This window comes from Schistocerca nitens, chromosome 7 (assembly GCF_023898315.1).
Source record: "Schistocerca nitens isolate TAMUIC-IGC-003100 chromosome 7, iqSchNite1.1, whole genome shotgun sequence".
NCBI lineage: Eukaryota > Metazoa > Arthropoda > Insecta > Orthoptera > Acrididae > Schistocerca > Schistocerca nitens.
The window spans coordinates 521,121,452-521,147,824 of NC_064620.1; the positions used below are offsets into that span (position 1 = coordinate 521,121,452).

Below are 26,373 nucleotides of genomic sequence, written 5' to 3' on the forward strand. Positions count from 1 at the left end.
GATAACTGTTGCAAATAAAACAGTTTTGATTTCCACTGTGGTTTCCATTTCGCGACGTATCGTTCCCTACTTTCCGAATAGCCCTCGTACTATTGCGGTACCTCGCTCGTTGTTCTGTCTGACGAATGGGATCAATCATCTATTAGACAGCTTGCAATGTCTCTGCCATTCTTATCTGTCAGATAGAATAAACCACACACCACATTAACAGTTTTGAGTTTAGTCGGTTTCAGGACTTTACAACCAGTCTTAAACACCGCAGTGCTTCACCTTTGTCTGTAAACCATCCAACATCCTGCTCAGGAGGTGTGTATCAACTTTTTGATGATGCTGAACTTAAGGATCTACGTATAGATGTTACCGACGTCTGTTTGCTTGACTCCAACTTCAGCGTTCCTGACGATTTTCCTCGGTGAACTGCTCCCTAGCTACCACGCCGAGCAGTGTGGTGGATCACCCTGCGCTGTTGATGTTGGCAGATGGTGCTGTTCATGCAGCAGAGGGCTCGCCTGGGACGTCTGGTGTTGACGCTGCTCGACACAAGGAAGCGATACGCAGAGCGAGTCCCAGGGATCAGGAGTAGATACGACCGATCTGCCGCAGTGGTCTTCTTGGCCTGGCAGGTCAGTTATGAATGTGTTCCATGATATTCTTATTATTATTATTTCTTTCTTCCCTTTCTCAGACGTTATGTCTGGTTAAAAATGGAAAGTGACGCGAACCTTGATCAAGCGTGACTTCCTTTTAACTGTACGGTATATGTTAAATTGCATTTAGGAACTTTCGACTAGTTGAACATGTATCAATAATTACAGATTTCTGTAGTTGTATATATACGTTTAGATGTAGCTGTATTGCGTTGATGTACTGGTGGATATTGTGTGGTATGACTCCTGTAGTTGATAGTATAATTGGTATAATGTCAACTTTATCCTGATGCCACATGTCATTGACTTCCTCAGCCAGTTGGATGTATTTTTCAATTTTTTCTCCTGTTTTCTTCTGTATATCTGTTGTACTGGGTATGCATATTTCGACTAGTTGTGTTAATTTCTTCTTTTTATTGGTGAGTATGATGTTAGGTTTGTTATGTGGTGTTGTTTTATCTGTTATGATGGTTCTGTTCGAGTATAATTTGTATTCATCATTCTCCAGCACATTTGGTGGTGCATACTTGTATGTGGGAACGTGTTGTTTTATTAGTTTATGTTGTATGGCAAGTTGTTGATGTACTATTTTTGCTACATTGTCATGTGTTCTGGGGAATTCTCTATTTCCAGAATGAGATTTTCACTCTGCAGCGGAGTGTGCGCTGATATGAAACTTCCTGGCAGATTAAAACTGTGTGCCCGACCGAGACTCGAACTCGGGATCTTTGCCTTTCGCGGGCAAGTGCTCTACCAACTGAGCTACCGAAGCACGACTCACGCCCGGTACTCACAGCTTTACTTCTGCCAGTACCTCGTCTCCTACCTTCCAAACTTTACAGAAGCTCTCCTGTAGGAGAGTTCGAGTCTCGGTCGGGCACACAGTTTTAATCTGCCAGGAAGTTTCATATCAGCGCACACTCCGCTGCAGAGTGAAAATCTCCCTATGAAAGGGTTATTCTATTTGATATTCTTCCACATGGTCCAACTACCAACTCTGAAGTGTATTGTGCTACCCTCAGGAAACTTAAGAAACGGTTCAACGTGTTCGTCGCCTCAAAATGCAAACGAACTTCTTCTTCCCCATCGGGAGACCTTATACAAGTCTGCGCTCCCGAGAGGAACTCAAAAAAAAAAAATAGTTCTAATGGCTCTGAGCACTATGGGACTCAACATCTTAGGTCATAAGTCCCCTAGAACTTAGAACTACTTAAACCTAACTAACCTAAGGACATCACACACACCCATGCCCGAGGCAGGATTCGAACCTGCGACCGTAGCAGCCCCGCGGTTCCGGACTGCAGCGCCAGAACCGCACGGCCACCGCGGCCGGCGAGAGGAACTCACAAAACATCTGTGGAATGTTTTGCTTCATCCACCCGACAGTCTGGACCGCGCACCTTCCATGCAGTTAGTGGATTATGGGGAGCTTAGTGGCTGGTTCATACGTCTATCAGTATAGTGGTACCACAAGGGCATATAGGCCCCCAAAGTAAGGAACGTAGGGCCATCGCTCTAAACAGAGATCATGTCGGAAAATACGGTTTGGTAGCCAAAAGAGTGGGGAATAATAATGTGCATTGGAATCTCTGACAGAATGAAGCTGCTTTCAGATAAAAAATATTTTGCATCGCTTCGTTTATTCCTTTACATCCCTTCATCATAATAATAAATCTCCTCGTATTCGTTTTTCTTATCTTTTATTCAATACCTATGATTCACTTCCACTTAACAGGGGTGTCAGGGTGACTGTTTTATAACATTTGAGTCGTGTTTACTTTCCGTGCATTACGATTTAAGGGTCTATTAATTGTTAACAGGTGTAGGATTCGTTATGAATGGGAAGGTAGAGCAGAGGGTGTGTTACAGTGAACAGTTCAATGACCGGGTTGTTCTAATCAGAATCGACAGCAGACCAACACCGACAACGATAGTTCAGGTATACATGCCGACGTCGCAAGCTGAAGATGAACAGATAGAGAAAGTGTATGAGGATATTGAAAGGATAATGCAGTATGTAAAGGGGGACGAAAATCTAATAGTCATGGGCGACTGGAATGCAGTTGTAGGGGAAGGAGTAGAAGAAAAGGTTACAGGAGAATATGGGCTTGGGACAAGGAATGAAAGAGGAGAAAGACTAATTGAGTTCTGTAACAAGTTTCAGCTAGTAATAGCGAATACCCTGTTCAAGAATCACAAGAGGGGGAGGTATACTTGGAAAAGGCCGGGAGATACGGGAAGATTTCAATTAGATTACATCATGGTCAGACAGAGATTCCGAAATCAGATACTGGATTGTAAGGCGTACCCAGGAGTGGATATAGACTCAGATCACAATATAGTAGTGATGAAGAGTAGGCTGAAGTTCAAGACATTGGTTCAAATGGTTCAAATGGCTCTGAGCACTATGGGACTCAACTGCTATGGTCATTAGTCCCCTAGAACTTAGAACTACTTAAACCTAACTAACCTAAGGACAGCACTCACATCCATGCCCGATGCAGGATTCGTAGCGGTGCTGCGCTTCCAGACTGAAGCGCCTAAAACCGCTCGGCCACATCGGCCGGCTGACAAGAGGTTTTTCATTTATATTACCGTTAGAACATTTAAATTTCGAAGACTGTGTTAGGGTAACTGCCTCAAAAAAACCATAGCTCCAGTATTGCACATAAGTAAAGATAAGGACTCTCCACAGCTGGTGAAATGAGAATTATCATGGGTTTGTAACAATATATAAATAATCAAACTAAACGTTTATTTTTGTCCCAAGTATGAACTTAAATACCTTACAATAATTTCGTTATTTCATTGAAAATTTTTGTATTTAACGGTATACTGCGCTTGTGTCCAGGAAAGGAAGTGAGTACACTACACACAATCCATTTTCTCGATATTGGAGATAAATATAGATCTTGAGTCAAATTTAAAGGAAAGTGAAATATGTTAGCTGCATTACGTATTCAGAAATGTGTGATCTAACAACTAACGTACACCAAAGTAAAGTTATGGCGGTCCCTATTTTTCATCGTAAACTATTCGATTTTCTTGCAATACCTTACTTACTGTCGAAATATCACTTTAACTATTTCCATTAGCGAATGATAGGTAGTTCATCGTGAAGTTGACGAATGAGACTATTAGATCTGAGAAAATCAATGTTGCTTTACCAAATGCATTTCTAAGCAGGGGCCAAATTGTCTTTCGCGAGACAAACGTCACATCAGAACCACTCAACCTGATTTACATCCCTTTGGCAAACGCCTCAGTGACCTGAAAGTCCTGACTAGTGTGAAATATGCGCGGTAATCTGTTTTCTGTGAGCGAAAGACATGGAAGCAGACGAAAATTCACTAGTAGATTATTAAAAGACGGAAGGACGATTAGGGCACAACGCCCTGAGGTCGACAGGTTCCTCGAAGAGGCAGAACAAGCTCAGATTCTGGAAGTATGGGGTAGAAAATTGGAGCTATGCAAAAGCAAACTTATTTCACTGTTCTCAGTATCTCATTTTCCACGCCCTCGTCTCGTTTATTTGGATTATATTCCGTTATCCTTGTTTTCAAATAGTTCACATGGCTGTAAGCACTGTGTGACTTAACATCTGAGGTCATCAGTCCCCTAGACTTAGAACTACTTAAACCTATCTAGGCTAAGGACACCACACACATCCATGCCCGAGACAGGATTCGAACCTGCGACCGTAGCAGCAGAGCGGTTCCGGACTGAAGTGCCTAGTACCACTCGGTCGCAGCGGCCGGCCTATCCTGTTTTACTGTCGTCGATGTTCATCTTATACCCTCTTTCCAAGATACTGTCCGTTATATCCAGCTGACAATCCGAACAGTTTTCCATCTCTGACAGAATTATGATGTGACCGGCCAAACCGGAAGCTTTCATTTCTTCTCAGTGAACTTTAATTCCCTTACCAGATTTCTCCTTCGTTTCCCTTACTGACTGCTCAATGTACAGACTTAAGAACATCAGGGATAGGCGCTACGACTGCTAGCAGTCTGGTTTGAGTACAAGTTGTAAATAACCTTTAGATCCATCTATATTACCCCTGAAACCTTTAGAATTTCGAAGACTGTATTCCAGTAATTACCTCAAGAAAACCATACCTTTACTATTGCACACAGATGTTGTTGTTGTTGTGGTAATCAGTCCAGAGACGGGTTTGAGCAGCTCTCCATGCTACTCTATCCTGTGCAAGCTTCTTCATCTCCCAGTACCTACTGCAACCTACATCCTGCTGTTTCTGCTTAGTGTATTCACCTCTTGGTCTCCCTCTACTATTATTACACTCCACGCTGCCCTCCAATGCTAAATTTGCGATCCCTTGATGCCTCAGAACATATCCTACCAACCAGTCCCTTCTTCTTGTCAAGTTGTGCCACAAACTCCTCTTCTCCCCAATTCTATTCAATACCTCCTCATTAGTTATATGCTCTACCCATCTAATCTTCAGCATTCTTCTGTAGCACCACATTTCAAAACCTTCTATTTTCTTCTTGTCAAAACTATTTATCGTCCATGTTTTACTTCCCTACATGGCTACACTCCATACAAATACTTTCAGAAACGACTTCCTGGCACTTAATTCTATACTCGATATTAACAAATTTCTCTTCTTCAGAAACGCTGTCCTTGCCATTGCCAGTCTACATTTTATATCTTCTCTACTTCGACCATCATGAGTTATTTTGCTCCCCAAATAGCAAATCTCCTTTACTACTTTAAGTGTCTCATTTCCTAATCTAATTCCGTCAGCATCACCCGACTTAATTCGACTACATTTCATTATCCTCGTTTTGCTTTTATTGATATTCATTCTATATCCTCCTTACAAGACACTGTCCATTCCGTTCAACTGCTCTTCCCAGTCCATTGCTGTCTGTGACAGAATTACAATATCATCGGCGAACCTCAAAATATTTATTTCTTCTACGTGGATTTTAATACCTACTCCCAATTTTTCTTTTGTTTCCTTTACTGCTTGCTCAATATACAGATTGAATAACATCGGGAATAGGCTACAACCCTTCCCAACCACTGCTTCCCTATCATACCCCTCGACTCTTATAACTGCCATGTGGTTCCTGTACAAATTGTAAATAGCCTTTCGCTCCCTGTATGTTACCCCTGCCAGCTTTAGAATTTGAAAGAGAGTATTCCAATCAACATTGTCAAAAGCTTTCTCTAAGTCTACAAATGCTAGAAACGTAGGTTTGCCTTTTCTTAATCTTTCTTCTAAGATAAGTCGTAAGCTCAGTATTGCCTCACGTGTTCCAATATTTCTACGGAATCCAAACTGATCTTCCCCGAGGTCGGCTTCTACTAGTTTTTCCATTCCTCTGTAAAGAATTCGCGTTAGTATTTTGCAGCTGTGACTTATTAAACTGATATTTCGGTCATTTTCACATCTGTCAACACCTGCTTTCTTTGGGATTGGAATTATTATATTCTTCTTGAAGTCTGAGGGTATTTCGCCTGTCTCATACATCTTGCTCACCAGATGGTAGAGTTCTGTCCCAAGACCGTCAGTAGTTCTAATGGAATGTTGTCTACTGCCGGGGCCTTCTTTCGACTCAGGTATTTCAGTGCTCTGTCAAACTCTTCACGCAGTATCGTATCTCCCATTTCATCTTCATCTATATCCTCTTCCGTTTCGATGATATTGTCCTCAAGTACATCGCCCTTGTATAGACCCTCTATATACTCCTTCCACTCCTTCCACATAGATAAAGATTAGAAAATTTCCGCATTCTGGACGTGACGAGCCAATCGTGCTCGACCGAACGCCGTGTCATCCTCTGTCAATGGCGTCGTCCTATGCAATGTAGAGGTCATGTTTTCAGCACACCACTCTCAAGGTCATTAGCATGTTGATGTCGAACATACCGGAGTCTAGCATGACATCAGTAGAGAGGCATGGAACATTGGGAGCGGAAGTAGCACACAGTGAATGGTTTTTGTGTAATGCCTTCCAGGATGATCCAAAAGTGCCAAAGAGACCTATAGCACTGTTTTTAGGAGGGTCAGGAGCAGAAGGATGCCCACAAGACATCCTTGCTCGGCAACCCTATTTCCACCGGGTATACTCAGTATACGATTCAGTAGTAGTTATCGCAAATTACTGCGATCAAGGATGATTTAAAGGTACAAAGCTCTCTGAGCCACGTGGCAGCAGAATATTAATAAATGTTGGGACACATTTACGACTTTCAGCAACTATAACAAGGGTTGCAGTTCTCCACCTAAAATGTCCGCTACTGTGTTTGACTAGAAAACCTTTGGGAATGATACCAGCTAGCAACATGAACTTCCTGAACTATACCTTCACATCTTTATCTGCTGGACGAGCTCATAGCAGTGCAGAAGGGGCACATCAGAGCGAATCACATGTTTCAGTTCATCCAACAGTATCGCAGTACATACCACCTCAAAATAATGGTGATGGGAATCTCACTAATAGGCGCTATCTCTGGTGCTCAGTTATGCAGACTATGTGTATCTTGAATTTGCCGTCTGCCATATACCGACCAAGTGGTGACTAGGCCTAGAACATAACCAGCCATTAGGACACCAGCCATGAAATGTATGAGCTGCACTAGACTGGCAGACTGACAGAGTGGAAGGTATAAATAGGTGTACGAAGGAGAAATGTAAAATGTACTAAGTAATATTTAAGTGATCCAGAGATTTAGCAACAGCCTGGGATTCGGCGCTCTCGATACTTTAAAGGAGGAAGCAGTGCTGCGCCAACAAATTCACAGAATTTGGCCAGATGAGGTAACTTCCTACCTGGGAAAATCTGCTGCCAAGTTTGGAATTCTGCTGATGCACCTTAGTGCAAGACGTCCACCAGAAGCAATGGAGGGCTGAGTCAGCTTATGCTGCTTTCTCTCGACACCGCTACATGCCCCGAAGTCCCGCTTTCTCAAAATAAAACTATAGCTAGCAAGTATAAATACTGGCCACTCAAACCCAGCACAGCATCTGTCATCGACGGATGCCTCACTGTTGCTGTGGACTGCTGTTGTAGATTTCTGCCTCTTGAGTATGACTTCTTACGCAACAGTAAGGAGAGGCGGGCTAAAGATGGTTCAAATGGCTCTGAGCACTATGGGACTTAACTTCTGAGGTCATCAGTCCCCTAGAACTTAGAACTACTTAAACCTAACTAACCTAAGGACATCACACACATCCATGCCCGACGCAGGATTCGAACCAGCGACCGTAGCGGTCGCGCGGTTCCAGACTGCAGCGCCTAGAACCGCTCTGCCACTTCCGCCGGCGAGGAGAAAGTTGGTGATTGGAATTTCGTGGGGAAAAACGCCTTTCTTTTAATGATTTCCAGCCCAAATCCTGTATCATTTCTGTGACACTCTCTCCCATATTTCGCGATAATATAAAACGGGCTGCCTTTCATTGAACTTTTTCGATGTACTCCGTCAGTCCTATCTGGTAAGGATCCCACACCGCGCAGCAGTATTCTCAAAGAGGACGGCCAAGCGTAGTGTAGGCAGTCTCCTTAGCAGTTCTGTTACATTTTCTAAGTGTCCTGCCAATAAAACGCAGTCTTTAGTTAGCCTTCCCCACAACATTTTCTATGTGTTCTTTCCAATTTAAGTTGTTCGTAATTTTAATACCTACGTATTTAGTTGAATTTACGGCTTTTAGATTAGACTGATTCATCGTGTAACCGAAGTTTAACTAGTTCCTTTTAACACTCATGTGGATGACCTCACACTTTTCTTTATTTAAGGTCCACTGCCACTTTTGGCACCATTCAGATATTTTTTCTAAATCGTTTTGCAGTTTGTTTTGATCTTCTGATGACTTTATTAGTCAATAAACTACAGCGTCACCTACAAACAACCGAAGACAGCTGCTCAGATTATCTCCCTAATCGTTTATATAGATAAAGAACAGCAAAGGGCCTATAACACTACCTTGAGGAACGCCTGAAATCACTTCTGTTTTACTCGATGACTGCCGGCCGCGGTGGCCGTGCGGTTCTGGCGCTGCAGTCCGGAACCGCGGGACTGCTACGGTCGCAGGTTCGAATCCTGCCTCGGGCATGGGTGTGTGTGATGTCCTTAGGTTAGTTAGGTTTAAGTAGTTGTAAGTTCTAGGGGACTTATGACCTAAGATGTTGAGTCCCATAGTGCTCAGAGCCATTTGAACCATTTGATTTAGTCGATGACTTTCCGTCAATTACTACGAACTGTGACCTCTCTGACAGAAAATCGCAAATCCAGTCACATAACTGAGACGATATTCGATTAGCACGCAATTTCAGTACGAGCCGCTTGTGTGGTACAGTGTCAAAAGCCTTCCGGAAATCCAGGAATACGGAAGCGATCTGAAATCCCTTGTCAATAGCACTCAGCACTTCATGCGAATAAAGAGCAAGTTATGTTTCACATATTTTATAGTGTAAATGATCGTTAAATCATGTTGACTCTTACGAAGCTGCTTACCTGTAACAACTGGGACAAGAAGTGTGCTACCTGTAACAACTGCTGGTGGAAATAACCTGACAGTTTCACGCTGTAGCAGTTTTTCAAGAACAATGAATACGTGTTCCCAATGAAAGCAGCCTTAGAACAGATGAAACTCTTTCAAATATTTCTCATGTTTCCAATATCATTTAATTTTTGATCTTCTTCAAAGTTACAGAATTATTTCTTTCACACTGTATTTTTGTGACCCCGATACGTCGTAGGAGTCACTAGCAGTGGCAAGCTATTAAATATATCATACACTGGTATTAAATATGCAGGTTTGTCCCTATGTACCTCTTGGTTGTCAGAAGATTACTGCATGGAAATCAGAAAAGCAGAGAAAGTAAATACACCAATATAAAGCGTATCTCTACAAGTTTTTTAACTCACATTATAGGTGTTCATTATGCGCACCATTTCTGATGTGGTAAATGAGAGTGTAGGACGTGTGTGCACGCACAACACCAGTCCACTTCGGAAATCGATTCATTGCGTTGACTAGCTGCACGCGTGAACTGCTTTGATGTAACAACATGGAGCGCAAGACTTGTTACATCTTATGACAGACATGACGGCTCAATACAAAAGTTTTATCTCAAGTACAGATAGTGTTGAGGATCAGTGGACAAAGTTCAAAACCATGGTACAATATGCATTAGATGAGTATGTGCCAAGCAAGATCGTAAGAGAAAAAAAGAGCAACCATAGTACAACAACTGAGTTAGAAAACTGCTACGGAAGCAAAGGGAACTTCACAGCAAACATAAATACAGAAAAAGCAATGCAGACAAACAAAAATTACACGAAGAGAAATGTAGTGTGTGGAGGGCTACGCGAGAGGCGTTCAACGAATTCGAAAGTAAAGTTGTATGTACTGACTTGGCAGAAAATCCTAAGACATTTTGGTCTTATGTCAAAGCGGTAGATGGAGCAAAACAAAATGTCCAGACACTCTGTGACCAAAATGGTACTGAAACAGAGGATAACAGACGAAAGACCGAAATACTAAATGTGTTTTTCCAAAGCTGTTTCACAGAGGAAGACTGCACTGTAGTTCCTTCTCTAGATTATCGCACAGATGACAAAATGGTAGATATCGAAATAGACGACAGAGGGATAGAGAAACAATTAAAATCGCTCAAATGAGGAAAGGACGCTGGACCTGATGGGATACCAGTTCAATTTTACACAGAGTACGCGAAGGAACTTGCTCCCCTTCTTGCAGCGGTGTACCGTAGCTCTCTAGAATAGCGTAGCGTTCCAAAATATTGGAAAAGTGCACAGTTCATCCCCGTTTTCGAGAAGGGACGTCGAACAGATGTCCACAACTATAGACCTATATCTCTAACGTCGATCAGTTGTAGAATTTTGGAACACGTACTGTGTTCGGGTATAATAACTTTTCTGGAGACTAGAAATCTACTCTGTAGGAATCAGCATGTGTTTCGAAAAAGACGATCGTGTGAAACCCAGCTCGCGCTATTCGTCCACGAGACTCAGAGGGCCATAGACACGGGTTTCCAGGTAGATGCTGTGTTTCTTGACTTCCGCATGGCGTTTGATACACTTCCACACAGTCGATTAATGAACAAAGTAAGACCATATGGACTACCAGACCAATTGTGTGATTGGATTGAAGAGTTCCTCAATAACAGAACGCAGTATGTCATTCTCAATGGAGAGAAGTCTTCCGAAGTAAGAGCGATTTCAGGTAGCTGCAGGGGAGTGTCGTAGGACCGTTACTATTCACAATATACATAAATGACCTTGTGGATAACATGGGAAGTTCACTGAGGCTTTTTGCGGATGATGCTGTAGTATATCGAGAGGTTGTAACGATGGAAAATTGTACCGAAATGCAGGAGGATCTGCAACGCATTGGCGCATGGTGTACGAAAAGGTAATTGAATCTCAATGTAGACCAGTGTAATATGCTGCGAATACAAAGAAAGAAAGATCCTTTATCATTTATGTTGTGTACATAGTTCCGCTTAGTCAGCGCATACACAACTTTCCCACTAGAGCGCGCCCCGCTAAGCACAACAGCGCAGGCGCAGCGCTCGTCAGTCTCCACACTACGAGATGGCGCTGCCCTAGAGACGGACCAAATTCTGCTTCCGCCGATCCGCGTATTAATATGTAACGCAGCCAATGAGATTGCTGCTAACGTAGAACCTTTTCTCCTGGTGGATCACACTCGCGCAGTGATACATGAACGCGCGAGGTATTATAACGAGTGTACAGACCTCCGATTAGTCAGTCTGCATTTGTCTGTACCAGTCTGCATTGGTCTGTACCAGTCTATAGTCAAGTTTCAGTCTGCACCTAAGAAGATTATCATATTCCTGTACATAGCCATGAAGATAAATGAATAGACACTTTGTCAAGTATCAGAGATATGTGAGAATAAGATTAACGTACCAAGACCAAAGGAACTTCAGATTGTCAGTTGTAAACAGCATCCAGAATCAAGTTATATAATGTCTATGCTTTTTATTATTTTAATAAAAGTGTGTGAAAATTAATCAAGTTCTGTTTAAAGTTGGTCACAGTCAATCTGCTACACTAAGAGTGCAAGTGGCATTTCTATCGTCTGACCTAACGGCCGAAGATAAACACGCCACGTTAAGAGCACGAGACATATTGCTGACACTCGCCTACTTCGTTAGAGCGACAAGTCAAATAATCTGATGGTGTGTTTACCGAAGGTCTTACAGTACGCACACCACAATTTTGCTACAATATAGCAGGTCATCAACTGGAAGCAGTTAATTCCATAAATTATCTGGGAGTACGCATTACGAGTGATTTAAAATGGAATGATCATATAAAGTTGATCGTCGGTAAAGCAGATGCCAGACTGATATTCATTGAAAGAGTCCTAAGGAAATGCAGTCCAAAAAGTAGGTTACAGTACACTTGTTCGCCCACTGCTTGAATACTGCTCACTGGTGTGGGATCCGTACCAGATAGGGTTGATAGAAGAGATAGAGAAGATCCAACAGAGAGCAGCGCGCTTCGTTACAGGATCATTTAGTAATCGTGAAAGCGTTACGGAGATGTTAGATAAACTCCAGTGGAAGACTCTGCAAGAGAGACGGTCGGTACAGGCTTTTGTTGAAGTTTCGAGAACATACATTCACCCAAGAGTCAAGCAGTATATTGCTCCCTCCTACGTATATCTCGCGAAGAGGCCACGAGGATAAAATCAGAGGGATTAGAGTCCACACAGAGGCATACCGATAATCATTCTTTCCACGAACAATACGAGACTGGAATAGAAGGAGAACCGATAGAGGTACTCAAGGTACCCTCCGCCACACACCGTCAGGTGGCTTGCGGAGTGTGGATGTAGATGTAGATGTAAATGTAGATGCCTCCTAGTAGTGCGATTTACAACTACGCCACGTTTTGTATCACGAAGCAAAACTCTGTATATCTTGCAGCCTGCAAGCAGCTGTTTCCTGAAACATCACTGGTACTTACGAATATCCCTGTGTAAATAAATGCTGTTATTTATAAGAAATGTATCACCTTCTTCGGTTCCAGACAAAGTTTTCTGAGACGTTTCCTTTGGTTATGACACAAATATAAGAACTGTGAATTGCCTGCAAAATGAAATTTGTCTTTTGCCCAGCTTGCTAGTGTACAGGCGAAGAGAACCATGAGTTCAAAATTGTCATAGGCTAGGATAATCTGACACCACACCGGCTCACTGTCGCCTTTGTTAACGTACGCTGCAGGTGCTGCCGCTGACGTCCGTGTCGCTGTGGGCTCTGGGTCCGGTGACTGGCGCTCCGGAGTCGGTGACGGTGGGCAACTCCACAATGGTGGTGCGCCGCGAGCCACTGGTCCTCTGGCTGCCGCTCGACACCCAGCAGTCGCCCACCTACGAGATCGTCTTCGCACTGCAGGTCGTCGGCGTCGTCGCCGTATCCGAGATAAGCATCCTCCTCGACATTTTCTTCGTCTGCCTCATGATCCACGTCATGGCCGAGATTGCTGTTCTCAACAAGAACGTCACCAGTATACGCTTGTTCGGGCAGAATGGACACCGCAATCAGCTGCATGAAGCGAGAGATGTGACTGCCGCTGGTCGACAGAGATATAATGATGGAGAGCAGTACACAGACGGCGACGAGTCTGTCGAATGGACATCTGCAGTAACTGAACCACTTCCGAACAGCACATTTGTCTCCTCGCAGGACGTGGATGACGCAAAGAGACGACTATACGCCATTTTAAAGATGAACATTCAACACCATCAGGCTATTATGTTGTAAGTCGCTATTTTATTTCCAATCAACCACATATTTTCTCTTAGTATTTTGGAAACCTTATTACTTAATGTATTTAGTAGTCTCACACAATGTTTGACCAAAACCATGATACAGCATGGATGCAAAAGCGACGGTCGTCTGTTGAAACCTACACGGTGCATTTTCCTCTAATCAGTGTCGGTAGAAACGTGTTCTAGACGCACCACACTCAAAATGGGAGCGATTTGACTATCAGTGCACCGTCTCACTCCATATGTCCGCAGAAGCGACATGACGTTCAGTCTCTTGCGGTACTCCTTGTAATGGTACTTGAATTACATAATCATTACGACACCTCACCTCAACCTCTCGATACCAGCAAATATTTCACTGTGTTTCTGTAAAATAGTTAACATGTTTCTGTGACAACATTCAGATTTGATTTCATTAATGTAGAGGTACTTTGATACATCGATGTGTTTATATTGCAATGATATTATTCTTATGTGTATTCTTCCTTTTGTCACTACTTGTATCTCTGATTTTTGGGCGCGTAAACGGTTATTAGAGAGTCTAGTCTTGGTCGTCATGTTGAAAAGACGCAAACTGTAGTCAGGTTATGAAATGTGAAGTTTAACAGTGAGTAAGATATTATATTGTTAAGTGATGGTGCAACCAAAGTAATAAAAAAGAAGTGTAACTTAAATTCGGAGTGCCGATTAATTTTTTTACATTACCATTGCGCTAACTTGCAAAAGTTTAATCTTCAAGAATGGTTTATGAAACACATCTATAAAACTTTTGAATATCGCAGAATAACACCTAGGCCTTTTTGCATCCGAGCTTGGAATCATCACCACCTAGATTTTCGACGATTGAGGCATGAGTTCACAACGAGACCAGCGTGGGAAACACGAAAAGATGTGTGCCTAGTTTATCCATTATTTCATGAAACGACTTTATTAACTGTGCTCTAATGACACCTGCCACATAATATAACTTTGTTGCTGCCCGAAAATGCAATATTTAGCAACGTGAGCAACACTGCAATCATAATTAATTTTTGATCTTTGTTGTGGTAGGGTTGTTAGATCCTGTGTCGTGGTTTAAGTGTGTTGAAACATTGTCTCAGGTACACCACTGAGAGAGAGGGAGGAGCGGTTAGCACACTGGACTCCCATTCGGCAGGACGACGGTTCAAACTAGCGTCTGAACATCCTCATTCAGATTTTCCGTGATTTCCCTAAATCGCTTCAGGCAAATGCTGGGATGGTTCCTTTGAAAGGGCGCGGCCGAGTTCCTTGCCAATCCTTCCCTAATCCGACAGGACCCATGACTTCGCTGTTTGGTCCCCTCACCCAAATCAGCCAACCAACCAATCGGACCAGCGTTACCGGCAGTTCCAATATGGGCCAAATATATATGGTCGTAGATACTGAAAATCAACTCTAGGCTCTTTTTAGACACCGGGATGCTATGAACCACATGCCTTCCTTCAATTATTAGCCCAAGTTCATGGACAGCTAACTCGGGATGTGCTGTAACAGTCACTAAGCACATGACAGGCAACAGCTGCTCAAATATCGTCTCTACACACACGCCATTCGTCGCTTCGAACCGCAATATTCACATAATATACGGCCCTCCTCTAAATGCTACAATCCCTTGCATTACTTACGGGCAATCAGTTTATTACCTAATGTAGTTCTCGCATAAACTTCTTAACTTATTCTCTACCCTTTTTAATAAATATCCTAACAAACAAAGACACTGTAGTGCGTCGGTGTCGTGTCACAGGTTCAAGCCTTGAGTCTTAAATATGCCAATCCAGTGTGAGTGAGTGTGTGTGTGAGAGAGAGAGGGAGGGAGAGAGAGAGAGAGAGAGAGAGATAGAGAGTCAGTGCTTCTGTGTGTCCAAGAGAGTCATGAGTCTCACTGATCCAAATTGCTATGTACTTCTGTAGACAGCATAGTACCAACAGAGGAGAATCTATATCCTATCTATCATATCAGGTCCCATAATTGCTTTACTTATTGGATAGGAGATGCGATGCCTGAACAAATTCACAAAGGGAGAGACGTTGCACAAGTCTCTTGTCTTTCACCTACTCCGTTGAATATTTAAATGATTTGGCTAAAATTACTTACAATAAAAAAATGGCTCTGAGCACTATGGGACTTAACTTCTAAGATCATCAGTCCCCTAGAACTTAGAACTACTTAAACCTAACTAACCTAAGGACATCACATACATCCATGCCCGAGCCAGGATTCGAACCTGCGACCGTAGCGGTCGCGCGGTTCCAGACTGTTGCGCCTTTAACCGCTTGGCCACCCCGGCCGGCACTTACAATAAAAGAGTGGGGTGGCAATTCTAGATTAATTGATGACAAGCCATTATGAAATGAAAATGGAAGAGAAATTAACAACATGTTAAAAGAAATTAACTCCTAGCTGTAAGGATTGTGGAACTAAGATAAATGGAAACTGAAAATTTGTGGTAAGGTCTTATGGGACCAAACTGCTGAGGTCATCGGTCCCTAAGCTTACACACTATTTAATCTAACTTAAATTAACTTACGCTAAGGGCGACACACACATCCATGCCCGAGGGAGGACTTGAACCTCCGACGGGGGGAACCGCGCGGACCGTGACAAGACGGCTAAGACCGCGCGGCTACCTGGCGCGGTGAAGATAAATGTGAAGAAGACTAGGGCAATAGCTCTTCGAAGGCAAGCAAGGAAGATAAAGTTGTAATTTGTTCCTAGTTAGTGTAACAAGTTAATAACTACAAGTACTTTGATTCAAAATGAACAGTGACGAGAAATGTAAGAAAAAAATAAAAGCGAAGGTAGTTAATGAAAAAGAAATGTTTTACCGTAGGAGAAATATTTTCTATGGTTCATTAAGTAACTGATTAAGGAAAATATTGGTGAACTGTATTTTGTGGATGTGGAGTGTTGCCGCATGTGGTACCAGTACTGTATAATGCGACACAGCCAGCAGAGACGCATTTTGGCTTTTGAAATGTGGATCTGGGGAAGAGTAGGAGGTGCATAATGGACAGATAAAATTAGGAGTGAGAATGTGTTACACGGCGTAAATAAAGGAAATAATTAAGAGAAACTGTATAGACACTGTATGAGAAAATTCTGCATCATAAAAGATCCACTACAGGTAATGGCGAGTGGGAAGAGGACCGTATGAAGAACACACCAGATAACTGACATCGAGGTTAATGCATTGTGGCAGAAAACCAGTGGGACTGGACAAAGCCGAACCTCAGAGAATGACCTGCCTAATAGAGAGAACGTATCACTATTATTTACTAGACTTGCATTTCACCAATGAACTGGAGCTGAACTATCAGTCTGTTCATCTGAGTTTAGGTTTTATGTGATTACAGATAATCACTAAATGTGGATGTACGGGCAACTCTTGTCTCATCCTTGTGTATCCAAGGTACTATTTTATCTCTCTGTAATGCCCCTGTCGTGAAAGGGACATGAAACCCCTTTTTTTCTTGCTTGCTACGTGACAAAGTTGCCAAAAGGATATTGCTGAGTAGTACCTAATATTATTGCTGCTCTTCCCAGCTGTCGCTTCAGATACTGGTCTGAACGAGGTGTATTAAATTTACAGGAACGTCAGGAAACGAGAACAAAGATGATTACAATATACTGTTATAAAACTGCAGTAGCCAGCTGAGAAAGTCTGCGAAGGGTCGGATGGCGAGCGGGGGCACACCCCATGGAAGTTGTTACTCCCTGTCCGAAGAAAATGTTGCGTTACTAGTAGACTTCATAGACAACCATGTTGTGTCAGGTTTCGTTGTCCACCTTTTATGGTCTGGTATTTTCATTTATATTTTTTATTTAAAGCACCAGTACCAAAAGCGAAGGTCTAGTGATATACAGGGTGGTCCATTGATAGTGACCGGGCCAAATTTCTCACGAAATAAGCATCAAACGAAAGAACTACCAAGAACGAAACTCGTCTAGCTTTAAGGGGGAAACCAGATGGCGCTATCGTTGGGCCGCTAGATGGCTCTGCCATAGGTCAAACGGATATCAACTGCATTCTTTTTAAATAGGAACCCCCATTTTTTATTACATACATAGTACGTAAAGAAATATTAATATTTTAGTTGGACCACTTTTTTCGCTTTGTGAGAGATGGCGCTGTAATAGTCGTAAACGTGTAAATACGTGGTATCACGCAACATTCCGCCAGTGCGGACGGTATTTGCTTCATGATACATTACCCATGTTAAAATAGACCGTTTACCAATTGCGGAAAAGGTCGATATCGTGTTGATGTATGGCTATTGTGATCAAAGTGCCCAACGGGCGTGTTCTATATATGCTGCTCGTTATCCTGGACGACATCATCCAAGTATCCGGACCGTTCGCCGGATAGTTACGTTATTTAATGAAACAGGAAGTGTTCAACCACGTGTGAAACGTCAACCACGACCTGCAACAAACGATGATGCTCAAGTAGGTGTTTTAGCTGCTGTCGCGGCTAATCCACACATCAGTAGCAGACAAATTACGCGAGAATCAGGAATCTCCAAACCGTCAGTGTTGAGAATGCTACATCAACATCGATTAAACCCGTACCATATTTCTATGCACCAGGAATTGCATGGCGACGACTTTGAACGTCGTGTACAGTTCTGCCACTGGGCACAAGAGAAATTACAACGATGACAGATTTTTTGCAAGCGTTCTATTTAGCGACGAAGCGTCATTCACCATCAGCGGTAACATAAACCAGAATAATATGCGCTGTTGGGGAACGGAAAATCCACGATAGTCGCGACAAGTGGAACATCAGCGACCTTGGCGGATTAATGTATGGGGCGGCATTATGGGAGGAAGGATAACTGGCCCCCATTTTATCGATGGCAATCTAAATGGTGCAACGTATGCTGGTTTCCTACGTAATGTTCTACCGATGTTACTACAAGATGTTTCACTGCATGACAGAATGGCGATGTACTACGCAACATGATGGATGTCCGGCACTTAGCTCGTGTGCGGTTGAAGCGGTATTGAGTAGCATATTTCATGACAGGTGTATTGGTCGTCGAAGCACGTTCACCGGATCTGACATCCCCGGGTTTCTTTCTGTGGGGAAAGTTGAAGGATATTTGCTATCGTGATCCACCGACAACGCCTGACAACATGCGTCAGCTCATTGTCATGGCATGTGCTAACATTACGGAAGGCGAACTACTCGCTATTGAGAGGAATGTCGTTACACGTGTTGCCAAATGCATCGAGGTTGACGGACATCATTTTGAGCATTTATTGCATTAATGTGGTATTTACAGGTAATCACGCTATAACAGCATGCTTTCTCGAAAATGATAAGTTCACAAAGGTACATGTATCACATTGGAACAACCGAAATAAAATGTTCAAACGTACCTACGTTCCGTAATTTAATTTAAAAACCTACCTGTTACCAACTCTTCGTCTAGAATTGAGAGCCATATGTTTGTGACTACTACAGCGCCATCTATCACAAAGCGAAAAAAGTGGTCCAACTAAAACATTCATATTTTTTTACGTACTACACGAATAAATGTAATAAAAAAATGGGGGTTCATATTTTAAAAAAAACACAGTTGATATCCGTTTGACCTATGGCAGCGCCATCTAGTGGGCCAACCATAGCACCATCTGGTTTCCCCTTTTAAGCTAGACAAGTTTCGTTCTTTGTAGTTTTTTCGTTTGACTCTTATTTCGTGAGATATTTGGTCCGGTCACGATCAATGGACCACGCTGTATATAGATGCGAACACCACAATCTCATAGTAAGCAAGCAACAGGTGAAAAACTATTATCACTGACGACGTTTAAACTGAATGGAATTACACGTGTGTCGTAACAAATTCACACATTTCAGTAATAGCATATGTAACAGCAGCATAAGTAAGCTACTTACGCAGTGGCTATTGATTTCACGTCCACTCAAATAATTTGGCTGATATAATTCAGAAAGGATCTGTACGTTGAAATGGTGAGACAATTTAACATATTTACGTCACTCGAACCCCATCAGGTCAGTCAGATGATTTATTGGCATTAGTGAAAACATTTTTGGAGTGGCGAGTGCCATTCCGCTCATGAGGACGTCACAAAATACAGCCGAGTCGCTGCCCGATTCCGGTCACATGTATTTTTCTCACCACTGGCCAATAATTTGTGCATCAGCGTCACTGATACTAAAACGCGAGACCTTGTTGAATTAGATGCAACCTCTGAAATAATACTCTGTGGAATTTTTGAGTAGTGACGAAGTATATCAAGGAAAGGACAGCAACAACAAACTTATAGTGTTTAAGTACAGACACTAAGAGTGGGCTGTTGTTGAAGGGTGAGAATACTGACAATGCCATGCCAGTACACATAACCACTCAGAAGATTCATGGCTACTATCATTGGTTCGCGTAAAACGAAATGCAGTGAATTCTTAACAGGAAAAGTGATCTGTATTTGCATAAGACCTCTTTAACCGCTATAAAGGAAGGTATATAGTTTTCTCCAAGTTCAATTTCCAAAGAACTTAACAAAATCAAAACTGTGACGGATTGAAACTATGTACCAGACTTCAACTCGAAAGGTTTTGTGAACTGAGCTCTTACTAGCTGAACTATCCAGGAACTACTCATTATCCATTCTCACAGCTTCTCTTCTGCCCGTATCTTTATGGTGAATGTACCTCTGATTTTCGAAACGAATTGTAAGCCGAAGTCTTACCTTAGTGCACACCTATCATCTCGTGTAGGTTCCCTGACATATAATTAGCGCCTTTTACAATAATCTGATGCCAAAATAATTTCAGTCGCATTTCCTTCTACTTTTAATCGCAATGCTGTGTATTATTGAAAGGATTCTGGATTTCACTCGAGTTGTTACTCGGGTTCAATACTTTGTCAGTAACAGTCAGAATTCAAACCGATGATAAAATTATTTGCGAACGTCAAAAAGCCTCAATATGAGGACAGCAGTAGCTTAATGCAAGTCAAATATTATCTAGAGACAAGAAAAATGTGAACAAACTCTGCTATCCTGCATTCGCATTTCGCTCGCTGGCAAAAAATACCGTATAATGTTCCAAAATTAAATGGCTTACTATTTCTACAATGAACGACAGTTTTGATTCCTAATAACACCACTAAAGACTAGCTCATAGGCATTATTCTATAGCTATGGCGGTAGTCACGGGAAATTTGGGGAAAAGATTTTATTATTAGTGTAGCGCATTACAAAGTTAATAATAACTTTTTTTATTTCCCCCTCAATGTGGTTACAGAGTAATAAATTAGGAGGAATTTAGCCTTCTAGCGACACAAAAACATAAAATAAAGAACTGGACTTGTTGTCGAGATGTAAAGCGCTAATGATATATTTCGGCATTGAAAATAAGAGACTGAAGTACGGTCATGTCGATTCAATTTATTGTATATACCTAGCAAATTAGTGCCGTTTCGTAATGTTTTACATATGGAACTTTCTGCTCATTCCCACAATACAAAAATAAACGTATTTAAGTTTATTTTCACTACTTCTTTACTTACAATGCGCATTTTTGTGTGTTTTCACGATGCATTGTTTGCTACTGTGTTACGTGCTTTCGATGGTCGTTAACATTTCGAATGTCCATGAATTTTAAATAGTTCTTTCCGAGACATAATTCAGTAATTAACATTGTCAAAAAATGTAATCAGAAACAGTAAAGATGTTTTCATTGTTACAAAAATTATTAACTATTCTCTATTGTTCTGCAAGAACTTCTCGGTGGTTCAGAAACGTATTATGGCGTTAGACCTATTTCAGAAATCTTTAATGTTGCCCTCAGGAGTGTTAGTTCTGCAGGTTCGCAGAAGAGATTCTGTGAGATTAGGAAACTAGGAGACGAGGTACTGGCAGAATTGAAGCTGTGCGGATGGGTCGTCAGTCGTACTTTGGGAGCTCAGTTGATAGAGCACTTGCCCGCGAAAGGCAAAGGTCCCAAGTTCGAGTCTCACTCCGGCACACATTTTTAATCTGCCAGGAATTTTTAATGTTGCTACCTGCAATAGGGACAAGGTGAAGAGACAGTGTGTTTTTAGCGATCACAACACTAAAGTTTCCAGTAATGAATCAGCCATTTGCAGTAGCCACTCGCAATGGGAGTCGTATTATTAAAAATTCTATGACACACTGTGCCATCAAACACGGACAGATTGATACAAACTGGATGACACGGTAATATTATGTGCCAGAACTAAGTTGGGCCTTTAAATAACATTGTCTCACTGTCAACGTCCATAGATAAGTATTGTATTATTTGGTATTTATTGTTAATACTGAAAAATGTTATGCACATTCATGAGGAACTGGATTAGAGACAGCTACCAATTACTGTGTACCACTTGTGTTTATTCCTTGGGACGGTCACGACAGGTCGTGGTGTGGATTCAAACAAGACTCTGATATGACTGCGATGCTGCCCGATTGATAAACTCAATTAAGGAAGTGTCCCACGCACGCACGACCTGTGCACGATCGTGTTTTAATATTCGGTGTCTTGTCTACCCTGCACTCGAAAATCGCGGGTACAATAAAGTCTAAATATCTCCTCACATAATACGTAAAACTATTGCATCCATTGTGGTGACACAATATTTCCTACTTCAACAAAGCAGCTATCAGTACTGCATTGCAATTTATCGATTACGTTCTACATCTTAAACATTATTGTATCTCTGAGAAATTAGATAGAATGGAGTGAAATTTATGTGTTATTTCTGCCTTGACAGGTGCGTCACCGAGCTGGAGGAAGGGATGAGTAAGTCCACGTACATCATTCTGCTAGTGAACGCCCTTACCATTTGTTTACATGCCTTCGGATTTGTTGAGGTAGGTACCCAGTGACAAGTGACTCTGGAACCATTTACGAGAAAAATTATTCTGTGTACAGTGTATCCAGTCTTCCGAGAATAAAAGGAGACCGACAAGTGAAGGTCACAATTATAAAACTTTATGTGTAGGAATGTCGTCATATTGCACTTTAAGACAAGAAACATATTTGATATATACAGGCAGTACCATACTAATGCTGTTTAACAAGAATACGAATCTTTTAATAGGAACCATCTTAGCATTTACCTGAAGTAATTTAAGGAAGACATGGATAACGTGTTATCTACCGCAGAGAATTTGTGCAAGGTTTTCTAGAACATAAAATATGCTTTCAAAGCGCGATGTAGATTCCGTTTATGTTTTGTTATTATTTAGTTGATTTACATTTTTCTACTAAACCCCTGGAAGTGTTATCTAATCAGTCCTTTATCCTTCACTACATAAAGTATATTGTTTGTTCTTCAGAGATCTTTCAACTGACGTTTCAGATAAGTTTGTTTTAGTAAATGAATTTAATATCCATAGGCAACTGATAGCAACACTTCATTCGTCGGCGCAAAGCGCTGTTTTGAATTTTACATTGTTCCTTCATGGTAAATGTACATAGATATCAGGATCATTGATATGCTGATCTGGTTGGTAAATATAATCATATGCTATAGTTAAAATCCCTAATTATTTGAACAGATCTTTATAATAAGTCCACCTACCAATATGTTCTGTGTATTTATTTCTCAGAAAATACTTTCATAATAAACGATAGAGGGTACATACGAACGGCGCGTAACTAAAAGAAACTGGCTGTTACTGTTGATGAAATTGTGTTCTCATATATCTTTGTGTGACACCACTTCAACTGATGATTAACATCCATTAGTAGAAACTTTGCGTCCTTTATGCAGTATATATATCGGTACAACCTACATTTCATTTATGAGTGACATTTTTCCTTTTCAAACTGAAATGTATGGCACTTTCTTTCTTTATGTTCAATGAAGTGTACTTCATGTTGACCAATTTTAAACTTCCTTAAGAGTTTCAGTTACTTTTTGCAAAGAGTTTGCTCTTTTTTTCAGTGACTATAACGTTTCAGTCGACAGAAAAGAGATTTTTTCCCCATGAATAACACTATTGAGAAAGTTGCGGAAATATGTTGGTAACACCAATGCTAGTGACACCCACACAAGGTGTTTTAAACCCTTTCGCGAACGAAATGTTGTTATTTCTCCTTGAAATTCTTGGTCTGTTATCTGCTAAGAAAAAAAAATCATGTAGTTCGTTTCATTATTTTACTTGTGTCACAGAAACTCACAGAAAAGTGACATTTTACAGGACACTATATTAGGGGCGTTCATCCAGTGCCCCACTTCACGATTTTTTTTAATTGTCAGTAACACAGCACCATGACAACCAGATATTTCATTTTCAGACAGCAAAAGCAGCCACAAATTCGGGGTAAGACCTCAACTACAAAGTATCCTTTGCTTATGTGCAGCTAACAGACTGACTCTCAGTCGCAGTAAAACGCAGTACATATCATGTGGCCGGGGTAAGAAATTGATGTAGCATGTCTGGTTATTAACGTTTGTTCTTAAACAGGAAAAAGGACGCTCTGATTACCTGTTAAACACAGAATACACGAATCGCTTTTGTATAATTTTATTTTGTGTATCAGAAAAGATTTGATACGACGTATAACGTTTCTTACTAAACTGTGTATCACCCAAAATGTAGATTCATACTCATCAACTGAATTCAACTGGTCATCGTAATACAGTGTTAAAGTTATCTTGAGCAATTTTAATGCTGTTTTAAAGGAATGCTTCTACATTAAAATTTTTCCTTGCTGATACATCATCAACGGAACGAGCAGAAAGGAAATACAAAATACCTGAGTGCTGCAAATCCGTTTCTATATATAATAAACATTTGCGTCCTTGATGTCTTGGATGATGTCCTAAGATGCGTCTGGTACGGATTCGCAAATATTTTTAACTTTGTTTCCCAGTGTGTAGATGAAGCGAGTCAACATAAATGCGTCTAATCATATGTGACATGCAACGCTAAAGTAAAGCGTCAGATTGTTTCTCTTTGCAGACAAAAGTTTTGCTTGAACTGGAATTTAATATGTTCATTCGATAGAATGGTCTCATATTAGTCTACTGCAATATTCGTTTCAACGATGTGTGCTAAGAGGGACTGCGTATCAAAAAGAATAACCAGCAATAAAGCTGTGTCTCACCTGTAATTAAGGAAACGAATGACAGATGCTGCCTGACAAAAAAAGCGAAGCACCCGAAAGACATGGTCGGAAGCCAGTGTAACTTCGTACATGTATACAACATGGGCGGATATGTAAATGATTAGAGTTGCAATTCTCTGTGAACAGATTCCAGAATGCATAGATGTTGTTCATGCACATTGTTGTTTCCAGTCCTGGTTGGATACATAAGGGTTGTTAACAGAGTCAGAAGTTGAGGCATCTGTGGGAAGGGCACGGAGATGCCGCGTACTCGTATGAGATAGCGTCATCAGCACCGGAGAGAGTTTGAAAGGGCCATCATTGTGAGTCTCCATTTGGCTGACTGGTCGCATCTTGCAATATCCAGATTTACTGGGTATGCGAAAGTCACAGTGGCGTGATGTCGGACTGCATCGATATGTAAGCACAAGCATACTCCTCGTTAAAGTTTCTGTAGGCCACGTCTATCACAAGGGAAGATCGGCGTATTATGCACCAAGCACATTGTAACTCCTTCACATCTGTGACTGCCATCCTAGAACAAATAATGGACTACCTGCAAAATTCTGTGTCAGCACCGTTAACCGGAGAATAGTAGCAGCGAGACTAGGCAGTTACCACCCTTTGTGTGGGCTGCCATTAACATCTTAACACAAACTCCTGCGTTTGGTGTGGTGCCTTAACTAGGAAACATGGCCTGGTGACAAATGGTGCCAGTTATCTTTGAGCGATGAATTGCGGTTCTGCACCAACCCGGATGACTATCGACGGTGTGTATGGGGAAACTTTGAGTGAGGTCCATTTACAAAGTGTTACTCATGAGGTCGTGGTGTGGGGAGCCAGCGTTAGTGATTTCCAAACATGGATAGTAGTGATTAATGGAACTCTGATGGCAGAACGATACGCCTCGGACATCTTGCTTCCTCATGTGTTACCTTTCATGCTACTGTACCGTGGAGCCATTTTTCAACACGAAAATGCTTGGTCACACATGGTACATGTCTCTACGACCTGACGGCGCGATGGTGAGGTACTTTCGGTGACAGTAGTATCCACAGATCTGTGCCCGACAGGACATGTATGGGAACAGCTCAATCGTAAACTCTGTCCGACTGGCAGTATCCAGGATATAAAGGACCACATTTGTGGACAATTCGCCTCAGGTCAGGAGCCATTGGGCCTTGTGACAGCCTTCCTAACAGACTCAGTGCATGCATGGAGTCCGATGCAAAGTCTGCCTAAATTTGAGTCGATTTTGTAATCACTGAAATAATATCAAGTGCTCTCTCAATGCAAGTAGTTTCATTTCGTTTCCCCCTTCCCATACGGATCCTTAACTTTGTTTGTCAGACATAGCAACTTATTTTCTGTGAAAAATTGTAGTCTCCAAAACGAATGGCACAAATGAAGCAGAATTTGATCACTGTGTCATTATATGAGAGATTAATCCTGCATATACACTAGCCTAGTAGTGCCCAATCTTGCATGACTATTAAGGGCTATGTTACACCAAAAACAGATAATAAATTCCTGACAAACTAAACGGAAGCGCGAAAGAAAATATCAGGCCACTAGGTCTAGTTGAAGACAATGGACGCAATATCAGAATACGAATGGGATGGAAAGGTGCAGAACGATCGGTCTCCAGGACAACGATCTGTCACACCGTGTCAGTTCGGCTTGCAACGGTCATCCTGCCACAACGGAGACGCATGTGCAAAAAGCGTTAATAAGGGTGGGATACAGCAACGAGTGGGTTCTCGATCACAGCATAGCTTGATGGCCTTCTTGTCCTCGCA

The 26,373-nt window shown here is 41.7% G+C and overlaps 1 protein-coding gene across 1 annotated transcript in view; it reads left to right on the forward strand.

Annotated features, from left to right (window-relative positions):
• Positions 1-26,373, forward strand: part of LOC126195725 (odorant receptor coreceptor-like) — a 47,895-nt gene that overhangs the window by 5,928 nt on the left and 15,594 nt on the right. Inside the window, exons 2-4 of the mRNA XM_049934353.1 lie at positions 480-623; positions 12,898-13,433; positions 22,230-22,329. Of these exons, the coding sequence (XP_049790310.1) occupies positions 480-623; positions 12,898-13,433; positions 22,230-22,329 (780 nt within the window). The remainder of the gene's footprint in view (positions 1-479; positions 624-12,897; positions 13,434-22,229; positions 22,330-26,373) is intronic.